The following is a 22,968-nucleotide window of genomic DNA, read 5'->3' on the forward strand; positions in this document are numbered from 1 at the left end:
ACTATTACTTCTACAACTACTACTTGTATTGCTTCTACTGCCACTATTTATTCAAATACTACTATTTATACTACCACAACTACTTCTACTACTACTTCCATTTCTTATTCTACTACAGTATTACTACATCTATTTCTACTACTATTTTTATTTCTTCTCCTATTTCTATTTCTTCTCCTATTTCTACTTACAGTATATTTCTATACTACTTCTATTTCCTCTACTTTTATTTCTACTACAATTTATTCGACTACTTCCTATTGCTAGCACTACAACTACTACTATTTGTTGTACTATTATTCTACTACAACTACAATTGCTTCTATTACTTCCCATTTCTACTACTGCAGGTACTACTTTTTCTTCTAATATACTACATCTATTTCTACCAAATAACTATTACTATTACTTCTACTACAACTATTTCTATTTCTTCAACTACTTCCTATTTCTACTACTACCACTATTTTTTCTATTACTATTTTTCTACTACAACTACTTCTATTTCTTCTACTACTTCCTATTTCTATTACTTTTACTAAGTCTACTATTACTTCCATTCCTTCTTCTACTATTACTATGCTATTTCTACTACTACTTCCATTTCTTCTTCTACTATTACTACTATTTCTACTTCTACTATTTTGACTACTTCTACTATTACTACTATTTCTACTCCTACTATTTTGAATACTTCTACTATTAATACTATTTCTACTCCTACTATTTTGACTATTACTACCAATTCTTACACATACATATATACATACATACATGTATGTATGTATGTATATATACATACATGTATATATATATATATATATATACATGTATATATACATGTACAAACTGTATATATAGGGATGATGTTTGATAAGAAATTATCGAGTTCGAGCCTATTATCGAATCCTCTTATCGAACCGATTCCTTATCGATTCTCTTATCGAGTCCAGATAGGTTGTTGTATATGGAAAAAAACACACAATATTTGGTTTAACAAAAGCTCACTTTTATTATATAAGAAAACAATTTAATCTAATAAATAAATAAATATTGACTGTTACCCCCTTAAAAAAATAAAATAAAATAAATAAATATTGACTGTTGTTACCCAAAGTATATTAAGTGGGATTTTTTCAGAAAAACAAATATATTCAGTAACACAAAAACAACCTGTCTCTGTGATCACTATAGGTGTATAAATAATAATAGTGTTAAATAAAATCAGTCCCTTGGGCACACAACTGAAAATAATACAGCTTTCCAAAAAGTGCAATTCTGCTGCTATTTGACATAACTGTTTGTTATGATGCTTAGACATTTTTGCACTTTATTTCTTTATTGAAAGAAAATTCTATGAAAAGTTATTTGCAAATGTGGATACAATGCTAAAAAAATGAAAAGTTAAAGCTAAAAAAAGAAATACACTTTGAGTTAACATTATTTCCTTATATGGGAAAAGATGTTATGAGCTAGGAATATAACAACTACACTACCCAGCATGCAACGGGAGTGACGAGCATGCGCGTTAGCCCCGAAAAGTGTTGCATATCGTCACCCGGCAGCTAAGAATGAGCACGCTGTGAAAGTAAACGTCAAGAACTCCGCCAACACGCCTCGTCTGCATTATTTATAATTAGACAGACAACACATATACAGTGTGATTTTGTTTTGTTTACAAGGAAAGAAAAACGAAAGTTAAAAAAGGGAGATGTCATATATGTATGTGCTGCGGTTGATTTAAGAACGTTGCGACAGCTGCCATAAAAGAGGTGCGTTGCTAGCCTGGTTGCTATGTTTCCGGTTGGTCGTAAAAGTGTTGGTCATGTGTTTGTACCCTGCTCAAATCTCTCAGTAAAGTTATTCATTGGATTATACCTTTTGTTTTGAACTTTATTACACATTGGAGCGCTTTTTCCCGTCCATTTTTTCCTGCTTTCGCTATCTGCGCCTAATGACTGGACTACGTGACGTCATTTCTTGTGATGTCACACGGAGCATTTCTGGTCGGGACGGGATTCGTTCCGAAGGATTCGAATAAAGAACCAACTCTTTTTCTTTACTATGGTGGTCTCGATAACGGGTACCGGTTCTCAAAAAGGGATTCGAGTCCGAGGACTCGGTTCTTTTCTTATCGAACAACCGAGAAAACCGGTTTCGAGTATCATCCCTATGTATATATACACATGTATATATATATACACATGTATATATACTCCTACTTTTATTTCTACTACAATTTCTTGGACTACTTCCTTTTTCTACTACTACATCTACTGGTACTACTTTTTCTTCTAATACTACTACTTCCCATTTCTACTACTAAAACTACTTCTATGTTTTCTACTAATACTATTATTGTACTACTACTTGTATTACTTTGCATTTCTACTACAACTACTACTATTTCTTCTAATAGTACTATTTCTATTTATTCTCCTACTTCTATCCCTACCTCTATTTCTTCGACTTCTATTCCCACTACTATCAATACTACTACTTCTTACTATTTATTATACTACAACTACTTCTATTTTTTTCTTCCAATACTATTTATTCTACTACTACTACCACCGTATTTTTCGGACTATAAATCGCTCCGGAGTATAAGTCGCACCGGCCGAAAATGCATAATAAAGAAGGAAAAAAACATATATAAGTCGCACTGGAGTATAAGTCACATTTTTTGGGGAAATTTATTTGATAAAACCCAACACCAAGAATAGACATTTGAAAGGCAATTTAAAATAAATAAAGAATAGTGAACAACAGGCTGAATAAGTGTACGTTATATGACGCATAAATAACCAACTGAGAACGTGCCTGGTATGTTAACGTAACATATTATGGTAAGAGTCATTCAAATAACTATAACATATAGAACATGCTATACGTTTACCAAACAATCTGTCACTCCTAATCGCTAAATTCCATGAAATCTTATACGTCTAGTCTCTTATGTGAATGAGCTAAATAATATTATTTCATATTTTACGATAATGTGTTAATAATTTCACACATAAGGCGCTCCTGAGTATAAGTCGCACCCCCGGCCAAACTATGAAAAAAACTGCGACTTATAGTCCGAAAAATACGTTATTTATTCTACTAACACTATTACTACTTTTATTTCTTCTTCTTCTATTTCTTCTACTGCAACTGCTTGTATTTATTCTACTATTACTACTACTTCCATTTCTTCTACTATGACTACTTCCACTACTAACGCTGGTTTCCCTCTTCAATTAGCGGGAGGGAAAAGGAGTGTGTTCAAAGATCGAGGTGCATCTTTGGAAGAGAGGATAAGCTGAAAACAAACGAGGTTAAAAGCGACCAAAGTGACAACAGGAAGTCGTGCATTCAACTACATGAGCATCACAGATGTCATTAGAGATATGCAGGAGTGAGCCTACATGAATATTTAATGTATCTTTGCATATGAACACATGTTATAAAGACAATAACTTGCACAAGGAGATGTACACTACAGTATATACACCACAGTATTGTTTGCAGACCAACTCTTATGTGTCTGTGCTTGCAGAACAAAATAAGCCTCCCCGCAAAACAATTGGGGGGGAACAAAAATGTGATGTAAGCAACCACAATGTAAATAACAGACGAAGATGGAAAAAGGCTTGCATGATGAGGTAGTAACCAAAGTGACCAAAGAAAAAAATAGTCATGATCAATCATGGTTGTTCTAGCACGACTGCACAGTTGCTTCAGTGACCACTGTTAAACAATATGTGCCAAACCTCTGAAGAGACCTGAGGGCACATCACTGACAACAACACATTAACTGTATCATGCATGAAAGCTCCTTATCTGAAAACATGGGGCGTCTTTACCAAGGATTTCACGAACAATACAACTAGAACACAAACTATGGTTGTAACTTCATTTCTCGAACATCCAAATTGCACTTCCTGTCAGAATTATACTGAGCAGTTAAATACTAGTTCCCGTCCACTTGTGTCGGTGAGGCGATGCAGCAGCCTAATCGTGTGAATTGCGTAACTGGTCATGGGGCATTTGCAAAAAGTGGATACAAAACACAAAAAGCAATAAATGTATGTTTATAACTGCATATTAACATTCTTCTGTCACTTCTTTTGACACCCTTGAGAATGAGATGCTGCGTCTCAAGAGGCTAACCTAAATAAAATGTAATTTAATTTAAATATCACAAACGGCGCCCTCTGTGGGTGCTTTTAGATGGGGCAGAAAGTCTACTAAGCACTTATTTCTTGGGCGCAGCTAACTTAGCGATTAGCATGCCTTAATACAAGAGATGTCCGATAATATCGGCAGTCCGATATTATTGGCCGATAACTGCTTTAAAATGTGATATTGGAAATTATCGGTATCGGTTTCAAAAAGTAAAATGTATGACTTTTTAAAACGCAGCTGTGCACACGGACGTAGGGAGCAGTACAGAGCGCCAATAAACCTTAAAGGCACTGCCTTTGCGTGCCGGTCCAGTCACATAATATCTACGGCTTTTCACACACACAAGTGAATGCAATGCATACTTGATCAACAGCCATACAGGTCACACTGAGGGTGGCCGTATACACAACTTTAACACTGTTACAAATATGCGCCACACTGTGAACCCACACCAAACAAGAATGACAAACACATGTCGGGAGAACATCCGCACCGTAACACAACATAAACACAACAGAACAAATACCCAGAACCCCTTGCAGCACTAACTCCTCCGGGACGCTACAATATACACCCCCCGCTACCTCCAGTCTCCACCTCAACCCCGCCCCCCCAACCCCGCCCACCTCAACCTCCTCGTGCTCTCTCAGGGAGAGCATGTCCCAAATTCCAAGCTGCTGTTTTGAGGCATGTTAAAAAAAATAATGCACTTTGTGACTTCAATAATAAATATGGCAGTGCCATGTTGGCATTTTTTTCCTTAACGTGAGTTGATTTATTTTGGAAAACCTTGTTACATTGTTTAATGCATCCAGCGGGGTAACACAACAAAATTAGGCATTAATGTGTTAATTCCACGACTGTATATATCGGTATCGGTTGATATCGGAATCGGTAATTAAGAGTTGGACAATATCGGAATATCGGATATCGGCAAAAAAGTCATTATCGGACATCTCTACTTAATACCATACTCAGTGTGTAACATGCTGAGCCTCGTCCTCCAGTGATACAGTGATAATAAAACGATGCGGCTAATTTATGGATTTTCTGTCGCTGACGATCATCATGCAATTTTTATTTATTAAAAAAAAACAGCAATAACGCTGACAAGGTGTGTTATTGTTTGTGCTACGGCGCCATCTTTTGGACTGAGTTCTCACTGCAGGTGCTGCAGAGCCCTTTTAGAGCTTTTAACCGTAAGTAGATGTGCAGTTCCGTATTCTCCTACTCGTATGGATTCTCCATTCATCACTCCAAGCAACGTGTTATATTCACAATATAACTAAAAATGTTTATACGTACTAAATCGTCCCATGTGTGTCTGTTGGAAAGTTTTGATGCATATTTGTACGTGCATTCATAATGCAATCAAGCAAGCGTCGTTAGCATTAGCTAATATGCTAACACATTTACGAGTGTCTGAGTTAGTATTATTAACTTACAATGGCCTTCTTTTCACAAATTCCTCAGTAAATTCACCAAAACGTCACAGTGGAGTTATTGAGATAGTTTAGCTGATTGGAGAGCTAGCTTCCCAGCTAGTGGGTCCATGATGATGACTTCTGTTTTGTTTGATCAGCCGTTTTATTGGCTTGTTATAGACACTGTTTGAAAACAATTAAGGTACACTATATTGCCAAAAGTATTTGGCCACCCATCCTAATGATCAGTATCAGGTGTCCTAATCACTTGGCCCGGCCACAGGTGTGTAAAATAAAGCACTTAGGCATGGAGACTGTTTCTACAAACATTTGTGAAAGAATGGGCCGCTCTCAGGAGCTCAGTGATTTCCAGCGTGGAACTGTCATAGGATACCACCTGTGCAAAAAATCCAGTTGTCAAAATGTCCTCGCTCCTAAATATTCCAAACTCAACTGTCGGCTTTATTTTAAGAAAATGGAAGAGTTTGGGAACAACAGCAACTCAGCCACGAAGTGGTAGGCCACGTAAACTGACAGAGAGGGCTCAGCGAGGTCCATAAAGACATGGATGACAGAGTCTGGTGTGGATGAACTTAACTGGCCTGCACAGAGTCCTGACCTGAACCCGATAGAACACCTTTGGGATGAATTAGAACGGAGACTGTGAGCCAGGCCTTCTCGACCAACATCAGTGTGTGACCTCACCAATGCGCTTTTGGAAGAATGGTCGAAAATTCCTATAAACACACTCCGCAACCTTGTGGACAGCCTTCCCAGAAGAGTTGAAGCTGTAACAACTGCAAAAGGTGGACTGACATCATATTGAACCCTATGGGTTAGGAATGGGATGGCACTTCAAGTTCATATGTGAGTCAAGGCAGGTGGCCAAATACTTTTGGCAATGTACTGTATGTAAATAAACATTTACAAAATATTTCTGTGTAAATAACTCATTTCACAACGTATATACCTACGGCTTAAAATTCAGTGCAGCTAATATATGGAAAAACATTTTTTCCCCTTAAATTTAGTTGGTGGGGCTTACATACGGCTTTATAATCTGGAAAATACGGTCATTGTAATGTTGGTAACACTTTAGTATGGGGAGCAAATTCACCATTAATTAGTTGCTTATTTTCCATTTTCTACCGCTTGTCCCTTACGAGGCCCGGGGGGTGCTGGAGCCTATCTCAGCTGCATTTGGGCGGGTAGCCGGAGTACACCCTGGACAAGTCGCCACCTCATCTCAGGGCCAACACAGATAGACAGACAACATTCACACTCACATTCACACACTAGGCCCAATTTAGTGTTGCCAATCAACCTATCCCCAGGTGCATGTCTTTGGAGGTTATTAACATGCAAATTAGTAACATATTGGCTCTTAATTAGTCATTATTACGTATTTGTGACCATGGATGAAGTGCTGGCTGTCCAGAGTCGGCACGCGGGGTGGACCGCTCGCCTGTGCATCGGTTGGGGACATCTCTGTGCTGCTGACCTGTCTCCGCTCGGGATGGTCTCCTGCTGGCCCCACTATGGCCTGGACTCTCATTATTATGTTAGATCCACTATGGACTGGACTTTCACAATATTATGCTAGACCCACTCGACGTCCATTGCATCCGGTCTCCCCTAGAGGAGGGGGGGGGGGGGTCACCCACATCTGCGGTCCTCTCCAAGGTTTCTCATAGTCATTCACATTGACATCCCACTGGGTTGTGAGTTTTTCCTTGCCCTTATGTGGGATCTGAACCGAGGATGTCGTTGTGGCTTGTGCAGCCCTTTGAGACACTTGTGATTTAGGGCTATATAAATAAACATTGATTGATGATTGATTGATATTTATTAATGCCTTATTCTGCATGGCCTTATTATACAACCAGTAAGCCATTAACTAAGAGTCAATTAGTTGCTTATTAACATGCAAATTATTAACATATTGGCTCTTAATTAGTCATTATTAAGTACTTATTAATGCCTTATTCTGCATGGCCTTATTATACAACCAGTAAGCCATTAACTAAGAGTCAATTAGTTGCTTATTAACATGCGAATTATTAACATATTGGCTCTTAATTAGTCATTATTAAGTACTTATTAATGCCTTATTCTGTATGGCCTTGTTGTACAACCAGTAAGCCATTAACTAAGAGTCTTCCCTCAATAACCTCAGAATTATTGCTTATTAGTAACCCTAACTTTAACCCTTATATATTCCCCTAGTGTCCAAATAACTCTAAATTAAGTCTTTGTTACTTCGAATATGTTCCTCATACTAAAGTGTTACCGTAATGTTGTATATTTTCCGCAATGGGGGATTATATCAATTTAGGGGAGCGGCTCCACATACACAGTTTGCTGCTAGCCGCCTCTGTCAGCCGGGGGGACAAACATAAATACTACTTTCAACACTGGCATGAACGTTGTTCGCTTCAAAAACAAGACATAGTGCCTTGCTTGTTTGTCAGTGAGTGTTTGACAATCCTCCACGCAGCGTAGTTATAGTGTTGTCCACAGTGCAAGAACAAGCGCGCACACACACACACATACATTCCAGAAGCAACAGCTGTGGCGACATGAACACACGATGAGGGAGGATGTCAAACATACACACAAATACACGCACAGTCGCTCCTCTGGTGGGGAAGGTTTAAGTGGATCAAGCTGGATGGAAACATGAACCAGCACTGAAAGGTCATGAGGTGATATTAGTGTTCACACTTTGTATGTCAGCGGGGTTGTGTGTGTGTTTTTAGGATATGCATTTCTAAGTGGGTTTTTAATTAGTGCATTTAAAAGCAGTGCTTCATGACAAAGCTATTGCATCTGCTCAAAAAGGCGCTGACTACCTTCCCGCCGCAGCAGCTCAACAGGGTCCCAACTGCTTTTATGAAATGTGATTCTCCAAGTTCTACTTCAGTTGTCTCAGAGGAGCTAATGGCTTCCACATGTGGTCACAAGAGAGCGAGCCGCTGTACAACTGATGGATTTGGAAAAATCCCCAGTAGGCCCGATTCATCTTTCGCCGCAGCGGGAGACACTAGTGTGCTGTTAGCCACATGCTGATGCATCACGCTGGACGTGTGTGTGTGTGTGTGTGTGTGCGTGCTCACCAGTGGCCCGTGGGAGGGATGAAGTATATGCAGCAGTGCACCCTGGAGTCTGGGATCCTCTTCTTTCTGTCAATGTTGATCTCTTCCTGCAGGTAGGCTTCATACTGGTCATTGATGAACTTCATGATGGGCTGCCAGCTGAGGAAACCATGGAAACAACTTGTAAAATGCAACAGGACTCACTAAAATCTCTTCAATGGCTGAGCAACGTTTGGATTTGCATTAAATTGAACAACTTTGTACAGTTACTGTTATGCCCATTTGATTGTAGACTCTTACTGACACCTTGTGGCGATAGGAAAATACTACGCTTCATTTGTTTGGGAACTTCCGGGTTGACGATGTCAGTTCAGTTCATAAGACAATTGAGAAGTAGACAAGTTGTGTAAGCTCTTACAAGCCTTGGAAAAGATAAGTCTGTAAGTAAACTGTTTAACTTGTTTATGTAACTCAATATTAAGCTGGATAGTGGTTAAATTTGATAGTAAGATGTTTATTGAAAAAATATTTTTGTGCACTGTTGTAATAGATGTTTTGAGGACTTAAAATGACTGTATATTTCCACCATCGAAATAGTTTCAACACTCAGCAGTATTTGTTTGATGATAATGTTGTATATTTGTGTAAAGGTAACATTTACATATTGTGTATTACATTTCAGTATGTTATTTGAATCACATAGCTTATACATTTGTCATTGTGTGTATTTCAGTTTTACAAAAAAAAAAAGGCCATTGCAAGACAAAAGTAAAGATAGGAAATGACAAAGCAAGATCAACAACATTAAAGAGCCTCAATGGATTCATCTGCTTTGGAACTTTATTAGACGTCTTGGATTGTTTGTTAGCTGTCTGCCAAGCTGTATAACCTCAACACATATAGTGAGGGCAGAACAGTAACATTTGATTGATTCAATTATATTCTGAAAATGTACAAACTTTAAATGTGGTGTATTATAAATGGAATAATATGACATGTGCTTAGCTATTTGAACTGTATTGGATTTATTATTTGACAATTTGATTTATCTTACAATAAAAAAGTCATTAAAAAAAATTAAAATAAACCTTTAGTGGTAGTTTTGTAAAAACTAGAGTTGTCTTGGAATAGTTGACTTCGGGGCCAATCAGAGGACCTCACTAAACTATCCAATGTCTGCAGTGTTTGTTTGTATTAGGGTTTTAGCTTTTTTGAGGAGGAAAACGTGGCAAATGAAATGTATATTTGTCGGGAAAGCCTTTAGCTGTGCTCTTGCTAGCATACATGCTAACAGACAAACATTTTCGCCCATAGTCGACGAATTTGACAATGAAAATTTTTAGTCACAAAAAAAACACAAAATTAAGAGGAAAAAAGCTCCCTTGCAATAAAAACAAAAGTATAGTAATACAAAGTACAGGGTGACCCACAAATACAGAACCATTACAATTTATTATAAATCTGCTAATTTACTTGTTTCTTCTTTTCTTTTCCTGCAAGTGGACTTTGTGCATGAATAGACTTCCAAAACATGTCTTAGTCAACCAAGGAAGAGTCATTTTGCGTGGTGGCCTGTTTCCTATACATTATTTTACTTAACATTTTTAGGAGTTTAAAAAGATGACAATGCTAATTTTCGTTGTCCATGAGCTGGTCCATCATACGTTAACATTAAGCTAACTTGTAAAAGCCAACCTTCATTCTGTGTAAATGAGTTGCTTTTTTTGGTTTATAGCAAACTGTATTGTTGATTTAACGTTATTCTTACACATATGTGTACATCATGTCGATATCAACGTACTTTGTGGGCTTACTTTTACAGTAATTTTGTAGACAAACAAGCTCAAGTTGTTTTTCATCTCAGATTTAAAGTACTCTTGATCTGCCAAACTACATTCCAACATTGAGGGAGGGCAGAATAGCATATGTAAATAAACCAGGCATTTACTCTTGTTATAGGAAAAAAAATAATGAGCAACAACTGAAAAATAGATCAAATCGATATAATGTAGATGGTGTGGGGTGGGGTGGGGGGTGTGTCTTAAACCTGGACAAGGATAAGGTTTGGTGGGATTTACCTTGGATAACCTTAGCCGGCTAAGTGTAGAAGGGGTCTAAATAAATACAGTGGGGGTTTAGCTATGCGCTGCATATGTTTCGGAGGGGTGCCGCAAAGATGGGGGAGAAAAGATTCACATTTGAGCTTCTGACAAAATATAACCCCCGCTTACCAGTTTTCATTGTTGATCTGATCCCCGAAGCCTGGAGTGTCGATAACTGTCAATTTCATCCTCACGCCTTTCTCCTCAATATCTGCATGGAGAAAAAAATAAAAACCTTCATTCAGTATTTGAAAGTCGATCACTGCTGCAAAAAGAGACGATGACCCACCGTGACTGATAGACTTGATCTCCACGGTCTTGGGGATCCTGTCCTCGGCGTTAGGCTGAACTGACTTGCGGCTCACCTTGGATTTGAACAGCGTGTTCATGAGAGTGGACTTGCCCAAGCCACTTTGTCCTGCCAACGATTAACACACAAGTAAAAGGGTTAGAGAAACTAAACGTTTTGACGTAAAAAGAGAAAATGTAAAGAAAAAGAAGGTCCTTGATTAAGTAATTAAACACACACTCTTCCAGGAGAGACATCGTTTGTACACTTAAAACTGGTTGAGACATTTTGGTCAATTCTGTGCTTCCAAATTTAAGGAAGACATTTCTCTATTTTATTACGGTTATACACGAGGTGATGAGCCAGCAGGTCACCATGGCGTCCAACATCAAGTGACCTCTGATCACTTGTCGTTGAATGGCCAGGTGTCCCAGTAATTGTGTGTGCATCTTAATGGACCATAAGACTAGTAAGACAGCTGCAGGGTCACACAAGGAATGTGGGTCAAGAGGACAGATGTATTGTACGGACCACACACATTTTTTCAATCATTCATGATGTCCCGTCTTCTACGCACTGGACCCCTCCACTCCACTCGGAAATATCAGATGTTTGTGTATGTGTCATATATATATATATATATATATATATATATATATATATATATATATATATATATATATATATATATACTGTATATATATATATATATATATATATATACACACACATATATATACATATATATAAATATATATACACACACAAACACATACATATTCATATATATATATATATATATATATATATATATATATATATATATATATATACATACACGTGTATGTAGGTATATATATATATATATATACATATATACATATATACATACACGTGTATGTATGTACACATATATACATATACGTATATTTATACATATATACATATACGTATATTTATACATATATACATATCAATCAATCAATCAATGTTTATTTAAATAGCCCTAAATCACAAAAGTCTCAAAGGGCTGCACAAGCCACAACGACATCCTCGGCACAGAGCCCACACAAGGGACGTCGATGTGAATGACTATGAGAAACCTTGGAGAGGACCGCATATGTGGGTAACCCCCCCTCTAAGTACAGTCCCTAGTGGATCCACATAACAGTGAGAGTCCAGTCCATAGTGGGGCCAGTAGGAGACCATCCCGAGCAGAGACAGGTCAGTAGCGTAGAGACGCCCCCAACCGATGCACAGGCGAGCGGTCCACCCCGGGTACCAACTCTGGACAGCCAGCACCTCATCCATGGTCACCGGAACCGGAATAACCCGGCGAGGGGGCAAAGGAGAAAAGAAAACGGCAGATCAACTGGTCTAAAAAGGGGGGGTCTATTTAAAGGCTAGAGTATACAAATGAGTTTTAAGATGGGACTTAAATGCTTCTACTGAGGTAGCATCTCTAACTTTTACCGGGAGGGCATTCCAGAGTACTGGAGCCCGAACAGAAAACGCTCTATAGCCCGCAGACTTTTTTTGGGCTCTGGGAATCACTAATAAGCCGGAGTTCTTTGAACGCAGATTTCTTGCCGGGACATATGGTACAATACAGTCAGCAAGATAGGCTGGAGCTAAACCGTGTAGTATTTTATACGTAAGTAGTAAAACCTTAAAGTCGCATCTTAAGTGCACAGGAAACCAGTGCAGGTGAGCCAGTATAGGCGTAATGTGATCAAACTTTCTTGTTCTTGTCAAGAGTCTAGCAGCCGCATTTTGTACCAACTGTAGTCTTTTAATGCTAGACATAGGGAGACCCGAAAATAATACGTTACAGTAATCGAGACGAGACGTAACGAACGCATGAGTAATGATCTCAGCGTCGCTAGTGGACAAAATGGAACGAATTTTAGCGATATAACGGAGATGAAAGAAGGCCGTTTTAGTAACACTCTTAATGTGTGACTCAAACGAGAGAGTTGGGTCGAAAATAATACCCAGATTCTTTACCGAGTCGGCTTGTGTAATTGTTTGGTTGTCAAATGTTAAGGTGGTATTATTAAATAGATGTCGGTGTTGAGCAGGACCGATAATCAGCATTTCCGTTTTCTTAGCGTTGAGTTGCAAAAAGTTAGCGGACATCAATTGTTTAATTTCATTAAGACACGCCTCCAGGTGACTACAATCCGGCGTGTTGGTCAGCTTTAGGGGCATGTAGAGTTGGGTGTCATCAGCATAACAGTGAAAGCTAACACCGTATTTGCGTATGATGTCACCTAGCGGCAGCATGTAAATACTAAAGAGTGCAGGGCCAAGAACTGAACCCTGGGGGACTCTGCACATATACGTATATTCATACATATATGTATATTTATACATACACGTATATATATACAAATACATACATACATATATACACATACATACATTTCATACATTTCATATATATATATATATATATATATATATATATATATATATATATATATATATATATATACACACATATACACATACATACATTATATATATATATATAATGTATGTATGTATGTATGTATATATATATATATATATATATATATACACACACATACATACAGTATATATGTATATATATATATATATATATATATATAACATACATACATTATATATATAAATGTATGTGTATATATATACATATATATATATACATATATATATATATATATATATATATATATATACACATACATTTATATATATAATGTATGTATGTTATATATATATATATATACATATATACTGTATGTATGTGTGTGTGTATATATATATATATATATGTATATATATATATATATATGTATATACATACATACATACATTATATATATATATATAATGTATGTATGTGTATATGTGTGTGTATATATATATATATATATATATATATATATATATATATATATATATATATATATATATATATATATATATATATATATATATATATATATATATATATATATAAATAAAGCTAGCTAAAAGTCAGACCGCAAATATCTAAACTCAACAATCATATCGCATATCGAATTTTGATTCAAAACCACTACATTTTTTAATGACATTGGGTGGCAGTTCTATGATTAAATACATTCCTCCATAAAATAGATAAAACAGCCCTGATACATTTTTGTATTACATAAAAGAAAAATGGTTTTGTTTAACAAAATTATACCCAAACGTTTAATAAAGTCAAATACAAATAAGGCAACAAAAGAAGTATCCCACACTTCTCTTTTCTAAAGTAAATATTCACAGCAAATATGGCTATTCAACAATATGATTTACTGAACTGAACAGAACAGATTAAAACAATTAATAAATACAAAATTGATACAACTTTTTTTTTAATCGATTTTGACAAATAATTGCGAATAAAAATAATTTTTCGACACCCTCTGTTCATATTAAACTCACTTTTCTTGACTGTTGGTGCCTGTTTGTGTCTGTTGTGTCTATTTGAGAGCTCTGAAGTGTCGACATTTTGAACTCAAACCATGATACTTGTAACAATTGTTTGACTTGTTCCAAACGAGTCGTTTCGATTTGCCAATAATTGTGACATAGTTTGCCATTGCGACACCAAGGAACATCTACATGCATGGTTTCCTTGCATCTCTATTATGTTTATTTATGTTGTATGTAGTCCCAGCTAAAATGCAACCCAATTACATAAATGTTTCTGTTATTGGCTGTAATAACTACAGAACGACAACAACCTCCAACCTCATCTGAAAAAGACACACCTACCTAACCAGTTGTTTCATGACATAGTACCGACTTGGACGCGGGGCCCAGCAAGACGCTTGAAGCACAGACCTTGGTTGAGAGACCCGCGATTTGTCCGATGACAAATATACAGAAGGATTTACCCAAAACTACATACAGTACGAACACAGACAGTTTTCACAATTTATGGCAACGGTGGTTACAATGAAAAGGTAAGTCCAACAACAGTCAATACATGATACTTTGTAATGATATGTTAGGATGTTGCATCCTCTTGCCCGTTGTTATTAGCAAGTAGCAAGTAGGAGACTGGCACATGTAGTTACAGAGTTAGGTTTAACATGCATTGTTAGTTTTGTGTTAAATAACTATAACTAGATGAATCTGTGTCCCGCCAGACATGCCGTATTTTTCGGATTATAAATCGCTCCGGAGTATAAATCGCACCGGCCAAAAATGCATAATAAAGAAGGAAAATAACATATATAAGTCGCACTAGAGTATAAGTCACATTTTTGGGAACATTTATTTGATAAAATCCAACACCAAGAATAGACATTTGAAAGGCAATTTAAAATAAATAAAGAATAGTGAACAACAGGCTGAATAAGTGTACGTTATATGACGCATAAATAACCAACTGAGAACGTGTCTGGTATGTTAACGTAACATATTATGTTAAGAGTCATTCAAATAACTATAACATATAGAACATGCTATACGTTTACCAAACAATCTGCCACTCCTAATCACTAAATCCCATGAATTCTTCCTCCTCTGTGTCGCTTCTAAACAACTCTGCCAACTCCAAAGGTAGACAATGCGCCGCTTCCTCTTCTATCGGTACGTCGCTTACGTCAGAGTCATCGTCAGTTGCAGTTCCAATTATTCCAGCCTTTTTAAATCAGGACTGGATGGTTTCGGCTGTCACTTACGTGAATGAGATAAATAATATTGATATTTTACGGTAATGTGTTAATAATTTCACACATAAGTCGCTCCAGAGTATAAGTCGCACCCCCGGCCAAACTATGAAAAAAACTGCGACTTATAATCGGAAAAATACGATAGTTCTTTAAAAACTACACAAATGGCTGGAGGGGTTCATTTGCATTTAAGAAGACAGCCTCCCAAAACAACTTGTTTTCAGAGACAGTCAGGACACGGCTTGAAGAGGGGTCTTTATTGCAATATTTAGGCAAACTTGTGACCAAAACATCACCATTACAGGTTATGTAATATGTAGAGCAGAAGGAAGTGTTTTCAATGTATATGAAAACAATCATAATATGACCCCTTTAAGACCAACACTACCGAGACCAGCAAGGCATTGCAACAGCACAAATAGTAGAGCAACAGTTTTTTCTCCTGCATACTTCCATTGTTTGGTACTTTGTAGTTTAAGAACGTGGTAACTTGATTTATCATCTCATTTGCTCTCAAGGTGTGAAAGCGAGTTGATACATGTCAGCCTCATGCAGGAACCTGGAAGTGGGCCTGAAACAATGACTGACGCACACAAAGCCTTTTTCCCAACATGCATTTAACGTTCACAATAGATTGCATCATATTCTAGTGCTATAACCCAGTCAGTACTGAGACTTTCACTGTACCTTTACATGCAGTTGTCACTCAGTAGCAATGCAAACATTGCAGTTTTGGAAAAGGGGGAACACTCCGCAAAGCATTACATCAGAGCCTGATTGTATTCTACAGTAGCAGGTAAACATTTGTAATCTCCATCTATACGTATGCATACACAGTAGATGTGCTAGCTATAGATGTATGCATGCAGAACCTCATACGGTTTGTGATTAGGGATGGGTACCGAATACGTTCCCTCTATAGGTAACCAAATATTGTTGGTACTACCAGGTATCGATTCATGTAAAATCAAACGGTGCCACATTTCGATACCTTTGTTGCACATGACATCAGGTCCGGTTGCAGACTAGGCGCCGGCACAACTACTTGGTGGGGAAACAAGCACTCAAGCCCAAACTGCCTCTCGGTGATTTTCCAAGCCAGCAAAGCATGTATACCTGATAGAACATGCTCAAACGTAGAGGAAGGCTTCACTTATCCAAAATGCGCTGGCTCGATGCTAATTTACATTGGCTTCGCCATATACGTGCTACTGGTTAGCATTAGCGATTTTACATGGCGATTTCAACACCTCCAAATTTTCGTAATCAAAACTGCAACTAAGATGCATATTATAATCAAACAGCTGGTTTGTAATAATTACAATACATGCAGTAAAGCCTGCTCAGTGGACTTGTGGTTAGAGTGTCCGCCCTGAGATCGGTAGGTTGTGAGTTCAAACTCCGGCCGAGTCATACCAAAGACTATAAAAATGAGTTCAGTTGAGTTGAGTTGAGTTTGAGTTTATTTCGAACATGCAAGCATACAACATGATACATCACAATTTCCAGTTTCTCTTTTCAACATGTTCGAAAAGGAGTAGGAAGAAGCAGAGCTTATTTAATCCTACCCCTTTTCTTTACATAACAGTAGCTGAAACTTTTTTTATTCACTTCCTGTTCTCAATTTTTTCACAATAAACTCCATATGTAATCACAATAAAAAAAAAAAAATAATAATAGTAAGAATTTAATAATAATAATTGGTGAAGAAAGTCATATTTCATATGATGAGATAAGTAAGATTACTTTAAGAATGAATGAATGAATGGATGAAATAAATTGAAAATGTTTGTCATGGTTCTTCTTCTTTGTACTTTGTAAACACTTTAAGTTTGAAGAGTTTCTTGAAGTGGATCATATTAGTACATTGTTTGATTGCTTTGCTTAATCCATTCCATAATTTAATTCCACATACTGATATACTGAAGGTCTTAAGTGTTGTACGTGCGTACAAATGTTTTAAATTACATTTTTCTCTAAGATTATATTTCTCCTCTTTTGTTGAGAAGAATTGTTGTATATTCTTGGGTAGCAGGTTATAGTTTGCTTTGTGCATAATTTTAGCTGTTTGCAAATTCACTATGTCGTGGAATTTCAGTATCTTTGATTCAATAAATAAAGGATTTGTATGTTCTCTATATCCAACATGATGTATTATTCTAACTGATCTTTTTTGTAACACCGTTAATGAATGAAGTGTACTTTTGTACCACATTACCTCTCTGCTTGGCACTCAGCATCAAGGGTTGGAATTGGGGGTTACATCACCAAAATGATGCTCCCCTCACCTCCCAGGGGGTGGAACAAGGGGATGGTCAAATGCAGAGAGTAATTTCACCACACCTAGTGTGTGTGTGACTATCAGTGGTACTTTAACTTTTAACTGTAAACACTTTGTAGGGCTCAACATAAGACTAGACTGGCACATTCAGCTTCACGGCAAAGACTACTTCCTGGTTATAGCGCAACAACACTGTAGCTTATACACTCTTGCCATCCTATGTCTTGGAATCACAACTGCACACAAGGTCTACTTGCAAATGAGACTCAGATGTGTAAGAAAACAAGATATAACAACTGGACAACACAGTTATAATGAGTTAATTGTTGAATTAAAAATAAAATTGGTACTGTTGAGTATTGGTCCTCAGGTACTGGGAATCAAATGCGACCCATCCCTATACGTGATACAACAAAAGTGGAAATATTTCAATTGCAGGTTATTTTTTTTATACATTCATTGTTAAAAATAAACTGCTTTGGTCCACATATTGGAATGTTGCTGTCAAAACACAAATAGAATCATAATGAATCCCATCTGATAGTTTTTTTGGAATTGTGTGCTGACTCAGTAACTGTTGTAGACACATGAAAAAATGACTGCTTTTGGGTTACGATATATTGGAAACATCTGTGGCCAATTCACAGAGAAAATATGAAGCAACCATGGACGGGATTGTTTAAAATCTGGTTTATTCATAATAGGCATGGATTTTCATTGGCCTTATATCCTTTTGGAGTTTGGGGGGCCGTTAAAGTCATTTGAAATGATGTTCACTACAAACATCTAAACTTGGCAACAAAATCATGACTGATGAACAAGTGAGTACAGTCCTTGAGTTATGGTCAGTGCTGGTTGTTGTATAAAATGATGACCCGGGCAAGTGGTACACTGAATGCAACACCCTCGTATTTCACTTACTGATCTGACACAAATACAGGGAACATGACAGCAAAGGGAAGTGTTCAATTTGAGGTAAAGAGTAAACATATTTCAGTGGCATTGGACAAAACATTCCTAGTCATTAACCTTGTTCTTGTTATGTTTTATAAAGTTATATTATAATCATGATACAGTACATGTGGGAATCTTTGGGAAACTCACTATTCGATTAGGATTGTTGGGGTGACAATTTGATTCAAAATTGATTCCTTGAAAATCAATTGTTAAAAAAAAGAACTTTGTTTTTTTAAAATTGACACATGAACATTATGAATTGATTTAGAATCAGAATAAATAAATATCACAATTTTTTTGTGAATCGAAGTTTTGTGCACCCTTTTAAAGCAGTATGTGCAGTAATTCCTTCACTGAGCCTACTTTTATTTTGTTACATTGAGTTTTATTCTGATCGCTAGATGTATTTACTGTATATTATCATTATATTTATTCATAATCTATTGATTACTGCTTGCAGAAACCTTGTTCTGGCTTCTCAAGAGGCACATCTGACTCTGTTTCACCCATCCAACGTAAGCACCAGTGGACTCCATTTCACCAATCAAAAGTAGCTTGAGTTTATTTCGAACATGCAAGCATACAACATGATACATCACAATTTCCAGTTCCTCTTTTCAACATGTTCGAAAAGGAGTAGGAAGAAGCAGAGCTTATTTAATCCTACCCCTTTTCTTTTACATAACAGTTGCTAAAACTTTTCTCAATTTATTCACAATATACTCTATAAGTAATCACAATAATGTTCCAGGTTCTTCATCACGTACACAGCTACTCCTCCTCCATTTTTGTTGGTTCTGTTGATGTAGTTTAGTTCATGTCCTTCCAGATCAAAATCGATTCCTTTTTTTATCTTCAATCCATGTTTCTGTGACAGCAATCACTTTGAAGGGTTCGTTGATGTGTTCCAAAAAGTTCTTAATGTTGTTATAGTTTGCATACAAGCTTCTGCTATTAAAATGAATAATTGACAATTTATTATCACATTTAATGTTGCTATTATATTGTTCATCTGTATAATAAAAACAATTATTACTAATGTGGGAGAAAAAAAAATGTGTATCTGGATCTATATAATTTTCCAAATCCTGGTTTTTGTGATCTTTGTTGCAGAAATTTTTTAGTTTCATATTTTCTTGTTCAACAATCTTTGATGTTGTTTCAATAGTCTCTATAAGTGTAGGTGGATGCAATCCTGAATCTAGGTCCTCTGGTTTAGTCATCCCTTGGAACATAGTAGTGTCGATGCTGACTTTAGGTGCTTGTTTTCTGTCAGAGTTCATCATCATCTTTGTTGTGGAAGCTGTGTAAACTTTAAAATTTGTCCAGGTCCTTGATGTCATGGACAACAAGTACTCTTGCTTCTGGACCTCCATTCAGCTTGATGTAGATTTTACAGTTGGCGCTCCAAGTTCCCTGGATTTTTCCCTGCTTCCTCAAGTCGCGTGCTTTCTTGGCGATTCCAGCATTACGTTTTGTGAGATGCTCATTTCATGTTCCCTTCAGCTTCTTTCCCTGTCTCAGCAATGCCATTTTGGATTTTCTGTTTACGAGTTTCACGAGGACGACTGGAGTGGCGTTGTTTTTTCTTCCGTTCAGTGGGATGCATGTTTCGATGGTATTAATGTCAATTTCAATTTCTTTTGATTGCAGAAAGTTGACCACTTGCTGTTCTGCTGAGACCATATCCCCTCTTTAAAAAAGGAAGCAGATTGGAACCTGGCAACTACCGACCTGTTTCTATTCTCAGTTCCATTTCGAAAGTAATGCAAAAAATAGTTTATGAACAGGTCGATAGTTACCTTGCCACTAATAACTCATGTACAAATTCCAATCCGGCTTCAGAACTAACCACTCCACTGACACATGTCTTCTCTATCTGACCGACCACATCAAACATGAGGTGGACGCGGGCAAATACTGCGGCATGGTCATGCTGGACCTTCAGAAGGCCTTTGACACAGTTAACCACGCTATACTGTTGGATAAGCTCAGAGCAATCGGATTTAACAAAACCTCATGGAGCTGGATGCAATCTTACTTGGAGGGGAGGGAGCAGGTGGTAGAGGTGAACGGCACCGTGTCCCCCCCCCCTCTCGGTGAGCTGTGGAGTCCCCCAAGGCAGTATATTGGGACCTTTACTGTTCCTAATATACATAAACGACTTGTCATCGGCATGCGACTGTGAATTGTTTTTGTTTGCGGGTGACTCTGCCCTGCTGGTATCCGATAAGGACAAGTCACAGGTAGAGAAAATCCTCAGTGCTGAGCTCTGTAGAACTTGCACCTGGCTCGCTGACAACAAGCCATCCATCCACTTGGGTAAAAGGGAATCCATCCTGTTTGGGTCCCACATCAACCTTAAGAAAGTCAATGACTTCACTATAAAAGTGGGTGACATTGTTATCACCAGGAAAGATGAGGTCACCTACCTAGGTTCCATTCTAGAAGCTAACCTTTCCTGTGATAAAATGGCAACCAAGGTAATCAGAAAGGTTAACCAACAAACGAGATTTCTCTACAGAATCTCCTCTCTGGTCAACAAAAGCACCATGAGGATTCTGGCGGGAACTCTTGTTCAACCCTTTTTCGATTACGCATGCACCTCCTGGTACCCTAGCACCTCTAAAACCCTCAAATCTAAACTCCAAACATCTCAGAAAAGCTAGTCAGGTTACTTCTAGACCTCCACCCCAGATCCCACCTCACTCCTACCCACTTCTCCAAAGTGGGCTGGCTCAAGGTGGAGGACAGAGTTAAACAACTAGCACTGAGCCTAGTCTATAAAATCCACTACACCTCCCTGGCACCGAAGTACATGTCAAACGACTTCCTTAACGTAAATGACCGCCATAACCACAACACCAGGGGGAGCTCCACTAACCACGTTAAACCCAGATTCAGAACTAACAAAGGTCTTAACTCATTCGCTTTCTATGCCACATCAATGTGGAATGCGCTCCCAACAGGTATAAAAGAAAGGGCATCTCTATCCTCCTTCAAAACCGCAATAAAAGTTCACCTCCAGGCAGCTACAACCCTTAACTAACACCCCCCCCCCCCCCCCCCGCTCCACACCCCTGATTGTAAATAATGTAAATAATTCAATGGGATTATCTTGTGTGATGACTGTATTATGATGATAGTATATATCACGGGTGGGCAATTAATTTTTACCGGGGGGCGCATGAGCAACCCGAGCACTGCTGGAGGGCCACATCGACAATATTTCAATTAAATTTTTAATAATTAATAATAATAGTAATACTTCAACATAGTGTGTGTAACAGCATTCCATGACTAATATAAATAAATTAACATGAATAATAAATGACAGTAAAATAAGCACACGTATGACTGAGGAGTCATAGTGTAACTTTGTGTGGTGTTTGAGTTGTCCGACTTTTTGTGTGGCCATAAACGCACCAGTGGTTTAGTGCTATGCGTGTTGGTGACAGATGACAAGTTGGTTTTGGCCTGGTTTGTACGGCAGAAAATGACTAGTTTTTCGAGATAGGAGTGTTTTACTCATGTTTTTGGTGTGGTTATGTCCGAATATAAACAGTTTTGCTCAATAAAGTGATCGATATAATTCCTGTCCTCGAAGCATCTCGATAGACGTTACAATAATTGAACGGTGTTCAATTGAACGGTGTTGACGAACACCGTTAGGGCCGCTTGTTGTCACTGTCACTCAAAGTTGCATTGCAAAATTACATAGAATAAATATGTTTATTTTGTTTAGAATTCAGATGGGATTTGATTTGGTGCGCGGCATATATTTGCTGCGCGCAGCGGACGCTTGAGCAGTGCGCAATTGCGCAGGCATGCACCTTAGAGGGAACGTTGCTTTGCAGTCCATGTCTTGTTGGAAACACGCCATTCATCATCAACTTTTCTCTTTTTAGCGTCTCGGGTGTAAACCGTGCATCACTTGTCGCTGCATGTGC

General features: G+C 37.6%; 1 protein-coding gene across 5 annotated transcripts in view; it reads right to left on the reverse strand.

Moving 5' to 3' along the window:
• The window catches only part of LOC133634039 (septin-9-like), a 220,118-nt gene that overhangs the window by 7,134 nt on the left and 190,016 nt on the right, over positions 1–22,968 (reverse strand). For all 5 annotated transcript variants that reach the window (XM_062026984.1, XM_062026985.1, XM_062026983.1 and 2 more), the window contains 3 exons: positions 11,084–11,212; positions 10,924–11,005; positions 8,714–8,851 (listed from right to left, as the gene is read on the reverse strand). In XM_062026984.1, the coding sequence (XP_061882968.1) occupies positions 8,714–8,851; positions 10,924–11,005; positions 11,084–11,212 (349 nt within the window). The remainder of the gene's footprint in view (positions 1–8,713; positions 8,852–10,923; positions 11,006–11,083; positions 11,213–22,968) is intronic.

This window comes from Entelurus aequoreus, linkage group LG18 (genome assembly GCF_033978785.1).
Source record: "Entelurus aequoreus isolate RoL-2023_Sb linkage group LG18, RoL_Eaeq_v1.1, whole genome shotgun sequence".
NCBI classification, from domain to species: domain Eukaryota; kingdom Metazoa; phylum Chordata; class Actinopteri; order Syngnathiformes; family Syngnathidae; genus Entelurus; species Entelurus aequoreus.